This window comes from Callorhinus ursinus, unplaced genomic scaffold (genome assembly GCF_003265705.2).
Source record: "Callorhinus ursinus isolate GAN/ISIS: 27379988/994484 unplaced genomic scaffold, GSC_fseal_2.0 scaffold6, whole genome shotgun sequence".
NCBI lineage: Eukaryota > Metazoa > Chordata > Mammalia > Carnivora > Otariidae > Callorhinus > Callorhinus ursinus.
The window spans coordinates 28140824-28159035 of record NW_027397068.1 but is presented as its reverse complement, the minus strand read 5'-3'; the positions used below and the strand labels follow the sequence as shown (position 1 = coordinate 28159035).

The 18212-nt window shown below is 34.1% G+C and overlaps 1 protein-coding gene and 1 pseudogene across 3 annotated transcripts in view; one reads left to right on the top strand and one right to left on the bottom strand.

The window, feature by feature from the left end:
- Positions 1–18212, bottom strand: part of AFG1L (AFG1 like ATPase) — a 223698-nt gene that overhangs the window by 91138 nt on the left and 114348 nt on the right. For all 3 annotated transcript variants that reach the window (XM_073893739.1, XM_025863601.2, XM_073893740.1), the window contains one exon: positions 12573–12631. In XM_073893739.1, the coding sequence (XP_073749840.1) occupies positions 12573–12631 (59 nt within the window). The remainder of the gene's footprint in view (positions 1–12572; positions 12632–18212) is intronic.
- LOC112819487 (U4 spliceosomal RNA) lies at positions 13174–13302 on the top strand (annotated as a pseudogene).

Genomic DNA, 18212 nt, shown 5'->3' with positions numbered 1-18212 from the left:
TGATCAGATGAGAAGAGCAATGCTTGCCAGGCAATCCATGTATCAAGAAAGCCAATAATAGCAGTCCAGTTGAAATTAACCTAAGAAACTATTCTTCTGTTCAAAATACCAATTGGTCCTCTTTTCCTTTCAACCACAGTGATTTTAAATAATGTTTACAATGGAACGAGATTATGTTCAATGTATTTTATACAATGAACACACATTTAAGATGTTATTTTCTTTCTTTTTTTTGAAAGATTTTATCTGTCAGAGAGAGAGACCACAAACAGGGGGAGCGGCAGGCAGAGGCAGAAGCAGGCTTCCTGCTGAGCAGGGAGCCTGATGCGGGACTCGATCCCAGGACCCTGGGATCATGACCTGAGCCGAAGGCAGACACTTAACTGACTGAGCCACCCAGGCGTTCCCTAAGATGTTATTTTCTTAAATGTATAAAACTGAAGATATTTCTAAGAAAGTTGATCCTAACAAAGCTGATATTTCTCAACTTACCAAAGTATTTGAGACTGATACTGAACCACCCTTACCTTTTGGTTCCGCAAGCTTCATCCCTTCTATCAACCATTTATATAGCAAGCTCTTAAAATGCCACTTTCTGCAAGACCTACTAATGTAATGAATCTATGCTGACACATGATTTCCATCACATAAAACAAGTCATACTTTATAGAAAAAAAGTGCTATATACATATGTTCTTTTTAAACACTTGTTTCTCTTTCCTTTGCATGTTGTATAAATCAGGGATAAGAAAACTTTTTATAAAAAGCCAGATAGTAAATATTTTAGGATTTGAAGGCCATAAGTGCCACAGCTACTTAACTCTGCTACTGCAGTGTGAAAACAGGCATAGACAATACATAAATGAATAGGCATGAAGTTTTTCAATAAAATTTTATTTACAAAAACAGGTGGCTACCTAGATTTGGCCACTGGCTATAGTTTATCAACTCCTTGTATAGATTATCACAGTCCTTCAGTGCAGAACTGAGACGGATGTACTTAACTTTATAGAATAGTGCTAGGTAGATACCAACACATGCTTTCACAATTATATCTGTTCATATTCTTAGAAGAACTGCCTAAGTTTTATTAAAATCACAACAAAGATTCTTTAAGAATAAATCAGCAAAATCTGGACATTGTGTCACATGGTCAGCAAGGAGTTTCAAGTTTGAGGCAGGCACAATAATCATAGTATCAACCATTCTTTTTTATAGACATAAGGGAATATTAAGTACTATTTGTTTTTAAAATATTTTAAGTCCCTCCACCTTATCTGTGAGGGATACAATCCAAGATACCTAAAACTGCAGATAGTACTGAACCCTATACATACTAGGTTTTTCTTATATATATACATACCTAAGATAAAGTTTAAATTATAAATAAGGCACAGAGATTAACAACAATAACTAATAATAAAATGGGACAATTACAACAATATACTGTAATGAACGTTATGTGAATATGGTTTCTCTCTCTTCTCAAAATATCTTACTGTACTGTACTCACCGTTCTTGTGATGAGGTGAGATGAGAAAATGCCTACGTGGTGAGATGAAGAGAATGGAGTGGCAAAGACATTGTGATGTAGTGTTGGGCTACTACTGACCCTCTGACAATAGGTCAGAAGGAGGATCACCTGCTTCCAGACCATGGGGGATCCTCAGGTAATTGAAACCATAGCAAGTGAAACTGGATAACAAGGAACTACTGTACATATAATATAAACATATTCTTTTATTTGGGGGGAATCTGACTTGTTTTAAAAAAGATTTTATTTATTTGTCAGAGAGAGAGAGAGAGAGAGCACTAGTAGGGGAAGGGCAGAGGGAGAGAAGCAGGCTCCCCGCTGAGCAGGGAGCCCAAGGCAGGACTTGATCCCAGGACCCTGGGATTGTGACCTAAGCCAAAGGCAGATGCTTAACCAAATGAGCCACCCAGGTGTCCCAAAAATCTGACTTTTAAATAAATTCCCAAGTTTCAAGCAAACAGAAGGATAGCGATAGTTATTATTTTATGAAAAGCTCAAAGAATTACTAATCACAAAATTTTAAATTGGTAATTCTAATGCTTTTGTCTTTTCCATGTATTTTCTCCTCCATGATGAATGCCCTTTCCCACTTTGCCTGGTAACTTTTATTTTACTTTTTTAAAGATTTTATTTATTTATTTGACAGAGAGAGACACAGTGAGAGAGGGAACACAAGCAGGGGGAGTGGGAGAGGGAGAAGCAGGCTTCCTGCCGAGCAGGGAGCCTGATGTGGGGCTCAATCCCGGTCATGACCTGAGCTGAAGGCAGGAGCTTAACGACTGAGACACCCAGGCGCCCGCCTGGTAACTTTTATTATATGCTTATTTAATTTAAGCATTTGTTCTTTGGAAATACTCCTGACATGTACCATCTACTCCACTCAAACCACTAGTGCGGGTTGGGTCCCCTTTTCTATATTCTTTAGCATTCTGTAGTTAACTCAATTACAAAAGTTCCCACCTGGTTATGAAAAAATTTTACTCACTTCCCGACCAGAGTAAGACAATATTTAATAAATTCAATGATCATCACCAATGTTTTCTTACCATAATATCTCCATTTACAAGTTACTAATTTTGACTTAATCTTAAAGTAGTTTGTTCAAGAATTTTCATAAGTTCTACACTCCTTTGACATCACATATCCAAAAATATGTATCTGCAGGCTTAGATTTTCATGTCAGCTTAGCTAACAAGAGGGCACATATTTATTTTTAATAAAGCAAAAACTATTTTATTCTACTATCTACTTGTAGCAAATAAGTCTCAATCCAGCTTGATTTTTTCCCACTGAATTTTCTTCTGTTTAACTGTAGGACTCTTTCTTTATCCCTGAAGTTCAGTTATACACCAGAAAAATGTATTATTCCTCTATTTTATTTTTCTCTTTAGAAATATGAATTATGTGAATGTTTGCTCTCTGTTGTCCACTTTCCATAGCTATAGTCTTCTCTCTGACTCTTCTAGCTTCCTTTTGTCTGATTTCTTCATAAGTTGGGTCTTTTTATCACTAATTTTATTTTTAGCAGTTTTGATTCTTTAACTTGCTTTTTCTAAGATGTTCTTCACTTTTTTAATGGGTCTCCCCTCACTCTCTTTTCTTGGCTCTGCCACCTCAGTTTCCATCTAATGTTACAGTTACTTCATCTCTGTTCTCATATTTCATTGGTACCCATAACTTCTTTCATTTCTTTTAAAATACAGAAAAGTTTTATCTGAAAAAGTCTCCCGTTTCTTGGGGTAGTTCTTCCAAAGTACACTCTTCATGTACGTTTACTTGTTAGTACGTATCTACCTCTCCTGTCTGCTCCTGCTGCTTCCTTCCTGTGCCCGCCATTCTACTCTTTTCATGATAGCCTCTGTACAGAGGACCTATGCTCATTCCATTTTGCTTTTTGCTAATTTCTCAACTTCGAATGTGAGTAGTCCCATCCATGTCTGCTGATTTCCTAAGAAGGGTAGGCAAAAACTTACCCGCTAAAAAAAAATGGGTCTTATTATAAAGAATAACACAAGGTCATTCCAGAAAAGTCTAATGTTAGAAATCTTAGAAAAGTCTAACAGAGAAAATGTAAATCATCTATAATCTTATTATCCAGAAATAAGTTCTAGTTACATTTTGATGGTACTTATTACCAGTATTTTCCAATGCATGTATACTACCTCCATAATTAAGAGAGTTATAGATACACCCTTGCATCACACTTTTTCACTCACATTACCTGTGAGCATTATTATACATTATCAAAAGCTTTTTGAAAATATCATTCCAAGTAAGTATACTATATCCCTTCATGTGATTGCACCATCATTTAAAGATTCCTCTAAACATAGGAAAGATGTTCCCATCACTGCTTTTTTAAAATAGTTATCCTATTTATATTTTTGAAGTATCTGTAAAAAAAAAAAATGGTTCTGAGTTCCTAAATAACAAAATATCCTGTCTTCTTCTTTACCATTAAAAGCCAAGATAATGGAAACCATTAACAGAACAAAAAGGCAACCTACTGAATGGGAGAAGATATTTGCAAATGATATATCCAATAAGGGGTTAATGTCCAAAATACATAAAGAACTTATACAACCCCACATCAAAAAAAGCCCCAAGTAATCAGATTAAAAGATGGGGAGAGAACCTGAACAGACAGCCAAGAGATACTTGAAAAGGTGCTCACCATCGCTAATCATCAGAAAAATGTAAATCAAAACCACAATGAGATATCACCTTACATCTTGTCAGAATGGCTAGAATCAAAAAGACAAGAAATAACAAGTATTGGGATGCCTAGCTGGTTCAGTTGGTAGAGCATGCGACTCTTAATCTCAGTGTTATGAATTCAAGTTCCACACTGGGCATGGAGTCTACAAAAGGAAAGAGAGAAAGGGAGGGAAGGAAGGAGAGAGGGAAAAAGAGAGAGAGAAAGAAAGAAAGAGTGAATGAGGGGAGCCTGGGTGGCTCAGTCGTTAAGCGTCTGCCTTCGGCTCAGGTCATGATCCCGGAGTCCCGGGATCGAGCCCCGCATTGGGCTCCCTGCTCTGCAGGGAGCCTGCTTCTCCCTCTCCCACTCCCCCTGCTTGTGTTCCCTCTCTCATTGTCTCTCTCTCTGTCAAATAAATAAAATCTTAAAAAAAAAAAAAGAAATAGTGAATGAACAAACGGACAAGTATTGGCAAGGATGTGGAGAAAGGAATCCTGGTACACTGCTGTGGAAATGTAAATTGGCACAGCCACTGTGGAAAACAGTATGGAGGTTCCTCAAAAAATTAAAAATAGAAATAGTATATCCAGTAATTCCACTACTGGGTATCTACCCAAAGAGAACAAAAACACTCATTCAAAAAGATATATGCAGTCAAGTGTTCACTGCAGCATTATTTACAATAGCCAAGATAATGGAAACAATCCAAGTGTCCCTCAATAGATGGATGGATAAAGAAGATGTGGTATAGACACAATGGAATATTATTCATCCATAAAAAAGAATGAGATCCTTCCATTTACAATAATATGGATGGACCTCGAGGGTATTATCTAAGTGAAATAAGTCAGACAGAGAAAGACAAATACCATATGATTTCACTGATATGTGGAATCTAAAAAACGAATAAAAAATGAAAAAAACAGACTCTTAAATACAGAGAACAAACTGATGGTTGTTGGCAGGTGGGGGGATGGGTGAAATAGATAAGGAGGATTAAAAGGTACAAATTTCCAGTTATAAAATAAATAAGTCATGAAGATGAGAAGTATAGCTTAGGGAACATAGTCAATAATACTGTAATAACACTGTTTGGTTACAGATGGTGACTATACTTATTGTGGTGAGCACTGAGTAATGTATAGAATTGTTGAATCAATATGTTGTACACCTGAGGCTAATACATGTTAATTATACTCTCATTAAAAGAATGTATGTTAACTATACTTAAAAAAAAAAAACCAAAACTAAGAAAGCAACTTATACTTTTGGCCAAGGCAGAGTATTTAGAACTCAATTTTACCTTCTTGCCATTACACACTAAAACACTGGACAAAACATGTAAAACATCAGACGTAATACATTGGGTAGCAGAGGATAGCAATCCCTGAGATGTGGGAAATAAGTCAGGCAAGCAAGCATTTGATTTCCCATGGCTTCCTGTCAGAGGCAATTTCTAGACTGTAGCACGGCAGTCTAAATGAGTTGAAGAGACAGTGACCAGAGTTTAGGGAAATTGAGGCAGTTGGGATTTGTATGAAAGAGTTCAGTAAAAAAGGAAGTAGGCAGAGAAAAAGCTCTAGATAGCTGCATAGAGAATGTCTATAATCTTTGGCTGAATAGTAAATTGCACATGCATAAGGTGAAACTTCACAATACTGGGAAAAGAATAATCCACACAAAGCTGGAAGATATGAGCATTGTGAACAGCCAGAGTAGAGAGATGTCAGTGACACTAAGGGGATTCAGTGAAGAGCCTAGAAGGGTCACCTGTAAAAGAAAGGCTAAAATAGTCTTGGAGTAAAGGCTACTTGAGACACACTACCGAAGCTTAAAAACAAGCCTCGAAAGGATTAAGCTGATCTGCAAGAAACATAACCACTTGCCAAAATAAAATTCAACAGCCTTGAAGGAAGTAACACTCAATATAATCATCACAATGTCCAGCATCCAATCACAAATTATTAAATTTGTCAAGAAGCAGGAAAGTAGGGCTCAGAACCAGGGGAAAAAAAATCAGACCACAAAAATAAAACCAGAAATGATGGAATTAGTAGACAAGGACATTTAATAAACTGACTTCTACTTCTGGGAAGATGGAGTAGATGTCCCTTCCCTACGCCTCCTGCTATGTACAATTGAAAATCCTGGAGATTATATATAAAATAAACATAAGAATATAATTAAAAAGTGGAAAGAAGAAAGAACAGCTAGGGATCTCAAGACCTGAGAAACAAAAGAATGGTGAGTTCTCCGCTTTTCCCAATTCAAATTTTTCAGACTTGGAGCTGAAGAAGCCAGCATCTCAGAAATGGCAATGGACACAGACAAATGAGGACCCAACAAAAGTCTGTTCTCTTTAGCCAAAGGACCAGGAAAATGGCAGCATAACAAAAGAGACAACTTTCCAAAAATAACTTTTACTGCAGCAAACACCACAGGGAAAACAAACTGTGGTACCACCTCCACCGATTCTAGTCAAGAGAGGAGTCTAGAAGTATATTCTCAGAAGGCTGTTATGAGGCACTCTAACCCTCCTGCCAGTAATGTCAGAGAAGACCAAGTAGGGAACTGAAACTTTCATCCCTGCCAGTCAAAAATGAGCACCACTTCCCTCCCCTGATGACATCAATGGAACCTCTCCACCAGCTGAAACAAGGAGCATCTGCTCAATAGTTGCTGAACAAAGAACCTGGACTTCTACCTACAGCTGGCAATAATGAGACAGGACCTAACCTTCTGTCAGAATAGTGTCCAAAAAAGCCATCTAAAACTAAAGTTTAAAGATGACAAACAGGGGTGCCTGGGTGGCTCAGTCATTAAGCGTCTGCCTTTGGCTCAGGTCATGATCCCAGGGTCCTGGGATGGAGCCACTCATTGGGCTCCCTGCTCTGCAGGAGGCCTGATTCTCCCTCTTCCACTCTCCCTGCTTGTGTTCCCTCTCTCGCTGTCTCTCTCTGTCAAATAAATAATAAATAAATAAAATCTTAGAAAAATAAAGATGACAAACCACGGTTCCTGGGTGGCACATTTGGCTGAGTGACCAACTCTGGGTTTTGGCTTGGATCATGATTTCAGGGTCATGGGATCCAGCCATGCATAGGGCTCCGCACTCAGCATGAAGTCTGCTTGAGATTCTCTCTCCTTCTCCCACTCGTGCTCTCTCTAAAATAAATAACCTCTAAAATAAATAAATAAATCTTAAAAAAATAAGTGAAATAAAGATGACAAATGGCCAATAAGCACATGAAAAGATGCTACACATCACTAATCACTTGAGAAATGTGAATCAAAACAACAATTAGCTACCACTTTATACCTGTTAGGATGGCTATTATGCAAAAAAGAAGAAGAACAACAACAACAACGATGACAAGTGTTGGCAAGGATGTAAAGAAACTGAAAACCTTGTGCATTGCTGGTGGGAATATAAAATGGTGCAGCTGCTAAGGAAAACAGCATGGCAGTTCCTCAAAAACTTCAATATAGATTTACATATGACCTAGAAATTCCACTCCTGGGTATATACACAGAAGAATTAAAAAGACTCAACCAATATTTGCACACAAGTGTTCAGAGCAGCATTATTCACAAGAGCCAAAAGATAGAATTAACCCAATGTCCATCAACAAATGAATGGACAAATTGTGGTATATACATAAAATGGAATCTTATTTCTTAAAAAGGGATGGAATTTGACACATGCTACAGCATGGATGAACCTTGAAGACATTATGCTAAGTGAAAAAAAGCCAGAAACAAAAGGACAAATATTTTATGATTCCATTTATATAAGGTATCTAAAAATGGCAAATTCACAGAGATAGAAAGTAGAATGGTGATGACCAGGAGTTGGGAGTAGAGAAGAATGGGGAATTATTATTTAATGAGTACAGAATTTCAGTTTGGGAAGATGAAAAAGTTCTAGATATAGATGGTGGGTGATGGTTGCCCAACAATGTGAATGTACTTAATGCCACTGAACTGTATACTTAAAAATGGTTAAAATGGTAAATTTTATGTTATATGTACTTATCACAATAAAAAATGATTTAAAAAGCAAGATCCAAAGTTTCATGACAAATTATGAAAATGTCCAAGATTCCAATGAAATTCATTCATACCAAAAATCAAGAAGATCTCACACTGAATGTAAAAAGACAATCAATAGATGCCAACATCAAGGTGACAGAGATGTTAAAATTACCCAATAAAAATACCCTATGCATGTGCAACTTAAAGCAGAAATGACAAAAATGCTTCAACAGGCAATTATGACTATGCTCGAAACAAAGGAGCTTATATTACTACTTAGTAAAAAATTTCATTAAGGAAGTTCTGTTCACAAGCAATATTTAATAATTTTAAATCTGCATGCAACTTATTAACATAGCCTCCAAATATGTAAGGTCAATGACAGAACTAGCAGAGAAATAGACAAATTCACAATCATAATGAGTGATGTTTTCCATGAGCTTCATAGTAATTGATGGGAAAAAATAATAAAAATTGGAAAAGCATAATTAAAAATTCTAATTTAATGGGTGTACTGTGTTATATATACTATCACAAACAATTGTAGTTGAATACTCATTATTTTTAAGAATACAGAGAATATATGGGGTGCCTGGCTGGCTCAGTTGGAAGAGCATGACTCCTGATCTTGGGGTCATGAGTTCAAGCCCCACATGGGGTGTAAAAATTACTTAGATAAAAAAACTTAAAAAAATATTTTAAAAAAGAAGAATACAGAGAATATTTTTACAAAAATTGCCCACATATTAGGCCATAAAGCAAGTTTCAACAAATTTCAAAGGATTTAAGTTGCACAGAGCATATCGTCTAACCACAATGCAATCAAGCACTTGTTAAGAAAATAACAAAAGTATAACTAGAAAATTTCTTATGTTTGTTTGGAAATTAAGAAACATACTTCCGGGTGATTCATGGGTTAAAGAAGAAATCACAATAGAAATTAGAAAATACTTTGAACTTAACAGTGAAAATAGTAAGTATCAAAACTTAATGAATGTAGCTATTTTAAAGAAAATAGCCTTAAATGCATTTAGGAATGAAGGCTGAAATGAGATTTTTTAAAAATTAATCTCAGGAAATTAGAAAAAGAACAGCAAAATAAACTCAAAGAAAGTGCAAGTAAGAGCGAAACAGGAGCCTCCGTACTTAAAAGGCAGTGGAAATAATATACAAGTTTTTGCTTTTGTTTTGTTTTGCCTTTCTTTGTTTGAAGGGGTTATTGTAGGAGGACTTCCTAAGGAAATGTACCTGAACATTTTATAAATCCTTGCCAGCACAATGACTTTTTTCTTTTTGTAATAAATTGTGGTGTAAAACATACACAACATAAAATTTATTATTTTAACCCTTTTGAGTGTGCAATCCAATGCCATTAAGTACATTGACAATGTTATGCAATCATTACCACTGTCTATTTCTAGAACTTTTTTATCATCCCAAAGAGACTCTACCCATGAAACAATAGCCACTCAATCGCCTCTCCTCTCAGCCCCTGGTAACCTCTATTTTACTTTCTGTTTCTCTGAATATGCTTTTTCCAGGTACCTCATATAAGTGGAATCATATAATATTTGTCCTTTTGTTTCTGGCTTCTCTCAGTATGTTTTCAAGGTTTGTCCATAATGTAGCATATGTCATTCCTTTTTTATGGCAGAACAATAATTCATTGTATGAACATACCACATTTTGTTTTTTAATAGCATATTAGTCCTCCTCATCATTTCTACTATCTTATAACAATATTATTGTTTACTAAGAGCTTATAGTCTAATTAACAAGTCTAATTCACTACAAGAACTTGTGATTTATTGCTTGGAGTATTGCAAAAAACAAAAAACAAAAAACAAAAGCTCTTGGGTGTTTTTTGTTTTTTGTGGGTTTTTTTTTTTGCAATACTCCAAGCAATAAGAGAACATAAAGGAAAAAATGGATTTTACACTGTAGTTTTTCCCCAAATAAATTTCTATCTGGTTTATATTCTCTTTTTTTAAAAAGATTTTATTTATTTATTTGTCAGAGAGAGCACAAGAAGGGGGAGTGGCAGGAAAAGGGAGAAGGAGCAGGCTCCCTGCTGAGCAAGGAGCCCAATGCGGGACGCGATCCCAGGACACTGGGATCGTGACCTGAGCTGAAGGCAGCCGCTTAACCGACTGAGCCACCCAGGGATCCCTATAATCTCTTTTCATTAAACTAAGATTCTCTATTTGTTTTAAGATTGACTTCTACTATATATTTCTCTCAGTTGGGCCAATATGCAAGAGTAATGCGAGCATATGTGACTAGGCAAAATATCATTTAAATAAATATGAAACAACCTTTCCTTATAAGGGAAACTTCATATGCCCACCAAAAAAGTTCCAGGGAAACCAGCCACAGTGTATATTTATCGGGCTGATGTTTTGTTACATGTGAAAAGTCTTTTGAATAAATGAGACATTTTAAATATTTTCTCATCCAATCTGGTATTTAGTTCCCTATGAATTTTAGTTTATGTTCAAATTTATTTGTTCTTGTTCAATTTCAAATTTGGATTATTTATCTCTTTGGTGTTCCTTCCTCTCCAAGAAAAAAAAAATTAAGGGTGAGAAAGGGAAAAAAATTAAATTAAATCTGGCCAATTTAGTTGCTTATTAATAATGCTATTACATATTAAAGTATGATAAATTACTGGTCAAAAAATAAGGTTTGTGGTTAAAAAAAAAAGTGTACCTACAAAATTCCCTGAGAACCTTTAACTTGTTTCATTATGTGAGCCTTCACTCTTTATATTTTGTATATTTTCTGCTACATGAAGATACTATTTTTAGCACCCATTTTTCTCAGCTTCCCTATTTATATTTTGGTATCAACATATACCAAATCACTTTGGATTCCCAGCATGGAGAAAACTGCAGATTTACCTTCTCCCCAAATGTAAAACATGAATATAAAAGGGAAAAAATGCCAACAGCATAAATCTTCAGAGTACTTTTCCTTACATCTATAAATATCTCACAGAAATTAAAAACCTCTGGGAACTTAAAATTGGTCAAGGAAATAGATATTTTAATTCTCCTAAGTATAGCACAGAGAATAAAGTTTGGTACCAACAACAATTTCAAAAAGATTATCTGACTATATCTTTAGAATATTTGAAGAAAAAATATTCTTCTCTTTTAAATATTTATTTATTTGAGAGAGAGAGAGAACACACAAGTGTGAGCTGGGGGGAGTTGCACAGGAAGAGGGAGAGAATCTCCAGCAACTTTCCACTGAGTGCAGCGCTGGCGGGGGCTCAATCCCAGGACCCTGAGATCATGACCTGAGCTGAGTCCACACTCAACCGACGAGGCCATGCAGGGCATCCCATTACTACTTCTTCATAAGAATTTTTGAGGTTTTTAGGTATTAAAAAATAATACAACTTTATCCCTTCTTCAGTTATATTGTTATTGACTGGGAAAAATTATGTAACTAAGAATTACGAGAATTATATTTTGGCACATATGCTTCTTTTTGGTACTTTTTTAGTACTTCATTTTGCTTTGTGTTATAGGTATTTGTGTATGTACTATATGCCCAACTAGATTATAAATGACTTATAAGCGAGAAACATAGTCTATTTCATGACTGCATTACCCATCATGCCTAATGTAGCACTTTGCACATAGTAGGTCTCAAATATTGGTAGAATATAGAATTATTGAATAATTGTGTAAAAAATTATTTAAATTAAGAGTGAAAAAGGAGGGTACTTTATTCTTAATCAGACTGTAATGAAGACTATTTCAAACTCTATGCAGTGATGATACACACAAATATTTAAACTATTTATGTGCCTCAACTTGACATAATTTTATGATAACTTGATGGCAATCACATTTAAATATATTAGAATATTTTTGTAATAATGCTACTCTAGAATAACAACTTTAATAGCTGAGAAAACATGTTAAAGACCATTAGCCTGAAAGAAACAGGAACATTAAACATTTTTTTCAGAAATCAATGTATAAGGTTAAACATTCCACTATAATATTTATGAGCAAACCTCAAATTAAAATTTATAAATGCAAACTATCAAATGTTTCAGCTAGACAATAATTTAGACTATATTTTATAATTTCTCCTGTGTACACATTGCTGAATACTATATAAAAATACTATATAAAAAACATTCTTTTCTCCTTTACTGTCTTTGACTGTAACTATCTAATATCAAAATGAAATTTGATTGAATGCAAGACCATGGCAATGCTATAAAAGCCCTTAATTATCAATCAATATGATATTAATCAGTAAACACAAGTAAGTGATTTTCTTTACCTTTAGGACAGCAATGAAGGGTACGAAGTTAGCTCTTTGGAGTCCATTTTTATAGAGATCTGAAAGAAAAAATTGCTATTAGCTTTTTACTTAGCCTAAATCTAATATTAGCTCATATCTCAGTCTGGAAAATAAAGCTTTCTATTTATAAAAAAGATAAACACGCAAAAGAAAAAGAACCAAAATTGATTTCTATTCTGGTACTACACAAAATTCATTATATTCTTACTAAGAGGAAGAATTGACAAAATTATGAAAGAAAATCAAAAGACATCAATCAAATTGGCTTTACACTATAGTAAAAAGCAATAAAAGAATTTGGAAGATATCACAAATAATCCTAAGTCAAAAACTCAACATATATATTTTTAAAGTATTTAACATTTCAACATATAGAATTTTACTGAGAAAGGGATTATACTGCCCTTTATCTCAATCTATAGTAAAAATTGTCAGTACAGAATTAAAAGTGTGTAACAAGATTAGTCTTTTAAGAAAACACATCAAAAGACAGAACTGTGCATGTATTTGTATCAAGACTACATATTTAACATTAAGGTAAATGACACTAAGGCCACTTTACTTTAGAAGAAATTACCTAAGCTTTGCGCAGTGGCAGTATCATAGCCAATGAGGTTTATCCGAGGCACGATTATTGCTAATTAAATTACCTCAAAATTAAAATTCCATTCTCAAAAGACTATAAATTTAATGCAGTTATAAAATAATAAACAGCTAGTATTTTTTGCCTTAGAATGGTGGTTTTTATATATGCTTGTGTCACAGTGCATGTATGTTCAGATATATCCACACACATGAACACACACTGTCCAGGGCAAGTAAGTGGAAAGGGGTAACAAATTTTAAGCTTTGCATATTTTTATTCTTCCTTTTTCCTTTCTTTCTAAAAAAAGAAGACTTGGAACTTTATTCAAGAGAATGAAATGTTATTGCATATAAAGTATTCCTTTTAAAAGTAAAATCTAAAGTAATGAGATTTTTTTTAAAAGTATAAAAATGGGAACAGTAAAAAGTTTTTTCAATAGCAAAACCCATGAATTAGGTTATATGTCTTAATTTTCCTTTAAATATGCTTTATAGGGTCCTTTCTATACTTTCTTGTTTAGAGAAAATTTGGTAACTGAGAAAGACTTCAACTGTCACTTTTACTTATGGAAATAAAATATGGTCATTAGGAAACATTTATTCTCTTTAGAAAAATATTCATCATAACATCATTATAGTGTAGAAAGTATTTGCAAAGCTCTTTGGTTAATTAAGGAGGCTTTAATTCAGTTACATTTAATATTCTTATTTAAGGATATTATAAAAGGTAAGATAATATTGGCCAGGCTGTTGGAACTTTCAAATTCAAAGTGAGATCCCTCCTTTCCTACAAGCAATACCTCAAATGAGTAAAATAGGTAAAATGCAGGAAATGGTTATTAAGTTAGGTATTTTCAGAATCTTCCCTAATTATCAAGTTGTTGGGGAAGTTGCATATAAACACTGCTGTATGATAAGAGTTGAGAGCCATGATTACCAATAAGTGGTAAAATTTGAAAATAAAATAGTCTTATTTTATTTATTTTTTAAGTAGGCTCCACGCCCAACGTGGGGCTTGAACTCACAACCCCAAGATCAACAGTCACATGCTTCATTGACCTGAGCTCCACTGACTGAGCCAGGTGTCCCAAAATATAAGATAATTTAAACACACTCCATGTTTACACAGCAGCTTTATCTGGAATAGCTAAAAACTGGAAGCAATCCAAATGTCCATCATTAGGTGACTAGATAAGAAAACTGTGATATTTCTGTACAATGAAATACTATGTAGCAATAAAAAGTAGAAACCACACATACAACAAAATAGATGAATCTCAAAATAATTACGCAGAGTAAGAGGCCAGACCAAAAAAAAGGTATATACTGTGTGATTCCATTTATATAAAACTCCAAAAAAAGCAAGTTAAAGTAAAGCTACAGTAACAGAAAGCAAATCAGTGGCTGCCTAGAGAGGGGCCAGCAGGATGACAATGACCGGGAGGGATTAAAACAGGAAAAGAGGAGTTTTGAGCGTGACAGAAATAGTCATTATATTGATTGCAGTGGTAATTTCACAGATGTATGCACATGCCACTATTTTGTAAATTGTACCCTTTAAATATGTGTCATTTATTGTATATCAGTTATACCTCAATAAGTTCTTTTAAAATTTATTGGGAAAAATACCAAAGTGAATACTGAAGAACACAGTGTTACAGAATTAACACTGAGATATTACACAAATGAAAGTTTATCTATGTTAAGGTAACTTTTTGGTCTCACTTACAGAAGAGTATCTTTGTTATGAACATATAAGGCTCTGAGACGTAACTTAACAAGTGTGTACCTTTCAGTAGGCTCATGACAATGAAAGGTATGAAAAGGCCCACTTGTAATATTCTTAATTGAAAGTTTCCACTCATCAGCAAAGGTAAAATCAAATAATACCTTTCAGTATTCAAGAGTAATTTTTTAAAGGGTTAACTTTAAAAACACTCTGCCTTTATAAGGATATATAATCCAAACTTTATGCTCTGAAAAGTATTTTCTAAACAGAATTCCAAACAAAATTCATTTGGCTTGAAAACCTTTAGGTTTTTATAGGACACTTAAGTGAAAAAGAACTGTACTCATTAAATTGAAGAGTTTTTTGCAATTCAAATATTAGGCTAATTATCAATGCAATAGATCTATCTCCTAAAATGTTACTTAGCTACCATTTTTTTTCATACCAGTTGTTTAATATTCTCTCAGACATAAAGATTTTATAATACATTTATATCAAGATTTGTCATTGTTTACTAAATACTATTTAAAAATTCAGCAGAAGTTCTTGCCTATAATTTTTTAATGATCTCTAAACAGAGTTAAATGAGCACTTGGTCATATAAGAGAGAGTACTGAAATTATGGCACATTCATTTTTCAAGACTGGTAATAATGACCTCTACATTCTCCACAGTGAATAACTATAATAATACTTACAGACAAAATACATGCAAAGAGGACTTTTAAAGCAACTACAAGGATCTAAATACCTTGGAGATGTACATGGATATACAGATTTTTTCCTTAAAAATCCAAGCATCGCAGAAGAGGTTATATACAAACCTAATGGTAACCATATATCAAAAACCACTAATAAATATGCAAAGATAAAGAGAAAGAAATCCAAATATATCACTAAACAATTCAGCAAAACATGAAAGAAAGACAAGTAAGGATCAGAGAACAAACATCTTTAGAAACAACCACAAAAAATATAATAAATTGACAATAAATACATATCTATCAATAATTACTTTGAATGTAAATGGACTAAATGCTCCAATCAAAAGACATAGGATGACAGAGTGGATAAAAAAATAAGACCCATCTATATGCTGCCTACAAGAGACTCATTTCAGACCAAAAGACACTTGCAGATTGGAAGTGAGGGGATGAAGGAACATCTATCATGCAAATGGATGGCAAAAGAAAGCCAGAGTAAAAATACTTATACCACACAAAATAGGCTTTAAAACAAAGACTGTAACAAAGACAAAGAAGGACACTATATACTAATAAAGGGGACAATCCAACAAGAAGATATAACAACTGTAAATATTTATGCACCCAACATAGGAGCACCCAAATACATAAAAGAATTAATAATAAATATAATAATAACAAAAATAAAGGGGGGCACCTGGGTGGCTCAGTCGTTAAGCGTCTGCCTTCGGCTTAGGTCATGATCCCAGGGTCCTGGGATCGAGCCCCGCATCCTGCTCAGCAGGAAGCCTGCTTCTCCCTCTCCCACTCCCCATGCTTGTGTTCCCTCTCTTGCTGTTCTCTCTCTGTCAAATAAATAAAATCTTAGAAAAAAAATAACAAAAATAAAGGAACTAATTGATAATACAATAACTGTAGGGAACCTTAACACCCCACTTATATCAATGGACAGATCTTCTAGACAAAGAATCAACAAGGAAACAATGGCTTTGAATGTCACACTGGACCAGATGGATTTACCAGATATATTCAGGAGATTCCATTCTAAAACAACAGAATATACATTCTTTTCAAGTGCACCTGGAACATTCTCCAAAATAGATCACATTTTAGCCCACAAAACAAGCCTCAACAAATTCAAGAAGACTGAAGTCATACTATGAATCTTTTTGGACCACAAGGCTATAAAACTATAAGTCAACAACAAGAAAAAAATCTGGAAAGACCACAAATACATGGAGGTTAGATAATCTGCTACTAAACAATGAAGGGGTAAACCAAGAAATAAAAGAAGAAATAAAAAGTACATGGAAGCAAATGAAAATGAAAATACAATGGTCCAAAACCTTTAGGATGCAGCAAAAGTGGTCATAAGAGGGAAATTTATAGCAACACAGGCCTACCTCAAGAAGAAAATTCTCAAATAAACAACCTAACCTTACATCCAAAGGAGCTATAAAAAGAACAACAAACAAAGAACAACAAACAAAATCTAAAACCAGCAGAAGGAAGAAAATAATAAAGATTAAAGCAGAAATAAATGATATAGAAACTAAAAAACAAAACACAAAAACACAATAAAACAGATCAACGAAACCAGAAGTTGGTTCTTTGTAAAAAAATCAATGAAATTGAGAAACCTCTAGCCAGACCTATCAAGAAAAAAAGAGAAAGGACTCAAATAAAATCACAAATGACAAAGGAAAAATAACAACCAATGCTACAAACAATTATAAGAGAATATTACGAAAAACTACATGCCGACAAATTAGCCATCCTAGAAGAAATGGATAAATTCCTAGAAACATATAAACTACCAAAACTGAAATAGGAAGAAATAGACGATTTGGATAGACTGATAACCAGCAAAGAAATTGAATCAGTAATCAAAAAACTCCCAACAAACAAAAGTCCAGGACCAGATGGCTTCACAGGCAAATTCTACCAAACATGTAAAGATGAGTTAATACCTATAATTCTCAAATTATTCCAAAAAATATAAAAGGAAGGAAAACTTCCAAATTCATTTTATGAGACCAGCATTACCCTGATAACAAAACCAAATAAAAACATCACAAAAAAAGAGAACTACAAGCCAATATATCTGATGAACACAAGTGCAAAAATCCTCAATAAAATACTAGCAAACTGAATTCGACAACACATTAAAAAAAATCATTCACAATGATTAAGTGGGATTTATTGATAGGTTGTAAGGGTGGTTCAATATTCACAAATCAATCAACGTGATACATCTCATCAATAAGAGAAAGGATAAGAACTATATGATCATTTCAGTAGATGTAGAAAAAGTGTTTGATAAAGTAGAACATCCATTCATGATAAAAACTCAACAAAAATAGGTTTAGAGGAACATACCTCAACATAATAAAGGCCTTATATGAAAAACCCTACAGCAAACATCATCCTCAATCAGGAAAAACTGAAAGCTTTTCCCCTAAGGTCAAGAACAAGACAAGGATGTCCACTCTTACCACTTTTATTCAACAGAGTACTGGAAGTCCTAGCAATAATATAACAAAAAGAAATAAAAGGCATCCAAATTGGTAAGGAGGAAGTAAAACATTCATTATTTGCAGAT